We start from the raw sequence: 4,584 nt of genomic DNA on the forward strand, positions 1-4,584 counted from the left end.
CCATGCCCCACGCCTGCCCCCCTCCCCCTCCCAGGGCCCCCAACCCGCTCCCTTGGTTTGTCTCCGGCCCAGCACCTCCCACCTCCTGCCCAGTCACAGCACTGATGTCCGGCCACCACCTCCGTCAGCCAGAACCTCTCTCTGCCTCGTGTCCGGCGCACCGAGCAGGTGCTCAGCAAACGCCGCTGGAGCCAGAGTGTGTCCGTGTCACCTCACACCGACTCTCTGTGCCGGTGGCCACCCCAGGGGCCCCCGTGGCCTGAAGGGGAAGGAAGGGGCAGCTGGGGCGCCGTCTGCACCGGCACTGCCGCCACCATGTTGCACTGGCCGCCGGGACAGTGTCCCAGGTGTGGTGCTGTCCGTCCTCACCGTTACCCTCGCCGTCACCGCGTTCCTTGTTGCGGCCGTGGCGGGTCCGGGTGAGCCAGCAGCCCCGCAGGCAGACACACCTGCCTCGAACCCCAGCTCGGCCCCTCAAGGCTGCCTCACCTGCCCGCACCTCGGTTTCCTCACCTGTAAAATGGGGACAATGGCAGCCTGACCTCAAGTGCCGTCGGGAGGACCCAATGCCCGCCCGGGGCGGCCACCAGCCTCCCACACTGTCCCCTCTCTTCCCTCCCCCCAGGCCCCCTCCCCTACCCTGCAGCTTTCTCCCTTACTGTCCCCTCCCCCCAGGCCCCTCCCCCACACCGCAGCTCTCTCTGAGGCCTGGGCGGCTCTGCTTGTCTCCCTCTGAAATGCGCCAGTACCCCACCGAAGTCTGGGAGCCACGGCTGCACTCTGCTTAGGTATGACCCACCATCGTTATCTGCACCGGCTGGCCTGACTCCTGTCGTTCCCTTTTACAGAAAAGCAAACACAGACCCAGAGAGGGCACGTGACTTGCCCAAGGCCACACGTAAGTTCGTGGGCTGGAGCCAGACTCCCCCTGTCCCAGGTCTCCCAGGACCGAGTAGGACCCTGAGCCAGCCTCGGGCTCAGAGGGCGTTCGGTCCCCTGGGGTCTTCTGAGATTTGCCAATTCTGAAGGGCACGGTCTGGGTGGGAGCTGGGAGATGCTGATGCCAGTCTGGGGGCTGCCCTGGGACAGCAGGGACAGGGCCATCCTGTCAGGGCGGGGGCTCCTCTGCAAGGTGGCCTCAGAGACTTCTAGGCCCAAGTCCACAGAAGGAGCCCGGGGAGCCTGGGGGGCTGCCTCTGGCGCCCATCCCCCCCCCCCCCCCCGGCCAGCCAGGAAAGTCCCCGCCAGGGTGGCCTTGGGTGTGCACAGAAGTGACAGGTCACCTGAAATCATGGAACCCCTTCCATCCAGCTCTGACCTGTCCCTGAGGTACCGTGAGTGGTCGGGGGTGGGGGACAGCCTGCCCCAAGGGGCTCCCAGGCTGATGTGGCAGGACAAAGAACAACCACAGTGACACAGCGTGCCCGGAGAAACCGGGCTGCAGGGAAGGGAAGAGTCCGGGCAGGCTTCCTGGAGGAGGAGGCAGCATCAAGCCAGACTTGGAACAAAATGGGAAAGCCACTTCAGACAGAAGAAACGGCACCAGCAAAGACCACAGTGGCCTTGGAAATTGCAAGAGCGCTGCAGATTTCACGTGACCCAAGACAGACTCCTGACTCCCGGCCCCTCTCAGCCCCGAGGCCTCTGGCTACTGGGGAGCTCTCTCACCTCCTTCCTCCCTGACCCAGAACACCTTCTGGCTCTTTACCGAACTCATCCATATGCTTCCCTCGGGGGTCACCACCGTCCCTGCCCCAGAACTTTCCTCCCAATAAAGCTCAGGCCTCACTTTAATCCCTGTGGCTCTGTGGCCAGATCCTTGGCGTGTGGTTCCCGCAGGTCACCAGCCGACCGCAAGAAATTCCAGAAAGCCAGACCACAAAAAGGGAGAGCAAGTGTCTTCCTTCCTTGACATCCCATCACATACCAGGGAGGCCTCCGGGACTGGAATGCAGAAGACGGGGAAGGTCGGCCTGTGCGTGGAGTTACGGGGCTGGGAAACGTTGGACGGGTCCCTAGAGCGGCTGCTTTCCCCGCTGGAGCCCTGGCTCCCTCCCACCCGGCCCAGTGCCCTGGGGGCCCCACGCCTGCTCCCTCCCCTGCTCTGCTCCCACCTGCGCTCTCGGCTTTGGTGAAAACCCAGGAAGGTGTTCCTTAGGGTGGGGGCCAGGCCCAGACCCCCAACGCCTCTTCTGCTCTGGGTCCTCAGACACGTTGCCGGCCCTCTCTGAGTCTCAGTACTTCCCCTCAACAATGGTGATGAAAACTAGAGGAGGGGACCTTGCCCAGGGCTGAGCACACAGTAGGGCTGCAGGGAACATAGATTCTTTTCCAGGGACCACATCCTTACCCCTGACCAACTGGCCCCCCTTCCTTACCCCGGGGATGCTTGGCCCAGGGAGGAGCAAATTTCAAATCACAGCTAAGACGGTCCCTCTGCTCCTCATCCCCCTCCCCCTCCCCGCTAGACTGTAAGAATGAGAGTTTTGTCCAGTTGGTTTGCTGCCTCATCCCAGCCCTCAGACCCTTATTTGATGAAGCCCCATTTTACTGATGAGGACACCAAAGCACAGAGAGGTCAGGTAACTGGCCCAGGGTCACCCTGCGGGTCACTGGCCCACCCAGCATTTGAACACAGGCAGCTTGCTCTGACCGGACTGGACATCAGGGAGAGCTTCCTGGAGGAGGTGACCTTCAAGGATGAGAAGTAATTGGGCAAAGCATAACGTGGGGAGGGTGTTGCAGGGAGAAGAGAGTGTGCAAAGGCCTGGGTCAGGGTCAGGGTCAGAGTCAGGGTCGAGGCCCTCGGGGTCTCTGCAGGGAACAGCTGCCCTGGAAGAGAGCGCATCTCCAGGTTCTCTCCTCTGATAGGATGATCAGGTCCTTTTTCTGGAGAGAGCCCCTTTACTGATCATATTGCACAAGGGGCCAGAACTGCCCCCTGGACATTTTCTGGGGCCCAGGGCCGTCTCCCTTTCTGCCCTTTCCCTGCCCTAAGGGCCACCGAAGACCCGGACAGAAACCTCAATTCAACCTAAAGGAGTGAGTCTGGGTGCTCAGGACAGCCTGGGCCCCAGGGTGCAGAGGAAGGCCCGAGCGCATCCACAGTGACTGGGGTGTGCCCGGAGATTTTCTCACCTGTGGCGACAGCTGTGACACTGGAGCCGAGGGGAGGGGTTGGACCAAACAGTCTGGAGGGACACCCACGCGCCGTCCGCAGGTCCGACCCACGTCAGCCCGCTGAGTCGTGGCACCGGACGGGCCCCACCACCGCCCGCCCTTCCAGGCCCCCCGTGACTCAGAGCTCATCGGGGGGAGGGTGCTCAGGAGCCGATCCTGATTACGGGTCTTAGTCATTATGTCCCTGCCCTGCCGTCTCCTCTGCCCCAGCCCCCCCCCCCGCCAGGGAGTGGCCACCACCTCCTTCTGTGCTCATTGTCTTTTTCTTTTTCTAAGGTTGTTTACGTTTGAGAGGGAGGGTGGGGGAGGGAGACGCAGACTCCGGAGCAGCTCCAGGCTCCGAGCTGGCGGCACAGAGCCCCACACGGGGCTCGAACCCACAAACCGTGGGATCATGACCTGAGGCGAAGCCAAGTGGAGGAGGCCGGCCCGACCGAGCCCCCCGGCGGCCCCTAGATCCCAGCCTCACGTGGCCGTGCTCGCGGGAGAACGCGGGGCCGCCCGCAGCCGCAGCCCTCGTCCCCGCGACTCTCTCCGCTTCAGAGCTGCTGCCGTCCACACGTCGCGGCGTCCGTCCAGGGTTTGTAACCCAACGTTCCGTCCCGATGAGCTGCCCGGTTACTGAGTTTTCCTGACGCTGCTGGAGTCGCTGCCCTAATTGTCCGTGGAGAGACGATGGTCCACAAGTCGGTGACCCACTTCCCCGTCTCGGGCCACCTGGGCTCCCGACTGCCCCCCCACCCCACCTCCTCCCGGCAAACAGAGCATCGCTCGGCCTCCTGCGAGCCCCCCGGCCTCCAGGACGAGAGGCGTCCCAGAGGCAGGCTCGGCCGCGCCACCAGGCGGTGGACGTTAGATGCAGAGACCGTGAGCGAGACAGACTTGGGTTCAGATCTTGCTCCCCCAAGTTTTTTTAGATCATTTATTTATTGTGAGGCGGGGAGGGGCAGAGAAAGAGGGAGGCAGAATCCCAAGCGGACTGCACAGTCAGTGCAGAGCCCAACTCGGGGCTCGATCCCATGAACCGTGAGGTCACGACCTGAGCCGAAATCAAGAATCAGACGCTTAAGGGGCTGAGCCCCCGGGCGCCCCGCTGCCCCATCTTGTGGTGGCTGGTGACGTCGCTGGACTCCCCCCACCTGAGAAGCGGATGAAGGAGACAGTGCCGTCTGGGTCAGCAGGGGAAGCCGGAGGGGCTGGGGCACAGACGGCGCTCTAGCAGTGCCCCCCTCCCCCAGCAGCACGCCGGGGTGTGGCAGCCTTTCTGTGATGATGAGAACAGCAGACGTCCATCCGGGGTCCACAGCCTTCTGGGCTGAGCACGAGCTGGCCAGGGGACCGTCAGCACCCAGAAAGGGTTTCCATGGATGAGTAGGAGTTTTCTGGGAAAGGAGATATGGCTTA

The 4,584-nt window shown here is 63.1% G+C and overlaps 1 protein-coding gene across 1 annotated transcript in view; it reads left to right on the forward strand.

Annotated features, from left to right (window-relative positions):
- SHISAL1 (shisa like 1) overlaps positions 1 to 1,912 on the forward strand; it is a 45,097-nt gene extending 43,185 nt beyond the window's left edge. Inside the window, exons 6-8 of the mRNA XM_029954096.1 lie at positions 73 to 419; positions 849 to 898; positions 1,445 to 1,912. Of these exons, the coding sequence (XP_029809956.1) occupies positions 73 to 419; positions 849 to 898; positions 1,445 to 1,912 (865 nt within the window). The remainder of the gene's footprint in view (positions 1 to 72; positions 420 to 848; positions 899 to 1,444) is intronic.
- Positions 1,913 to 4,584: the final 2,672 nt, after the last annotated feature.

The sequence above is a fragment of the Suricata suricatta genome, chromosome 10 (genome assembly GCF_006229205.1).
Source record: "Suricata suricatta isolate VVHF042 chromosome 10, meerkat_22Aug2017_6uvM2_HiC, whole genome shotgun sequence".
NCBI lineage: Eukaryota > Metazoa > Chordata > Mammalia > Carnivora > Herpestidae > Suricata > Suricata suricatta.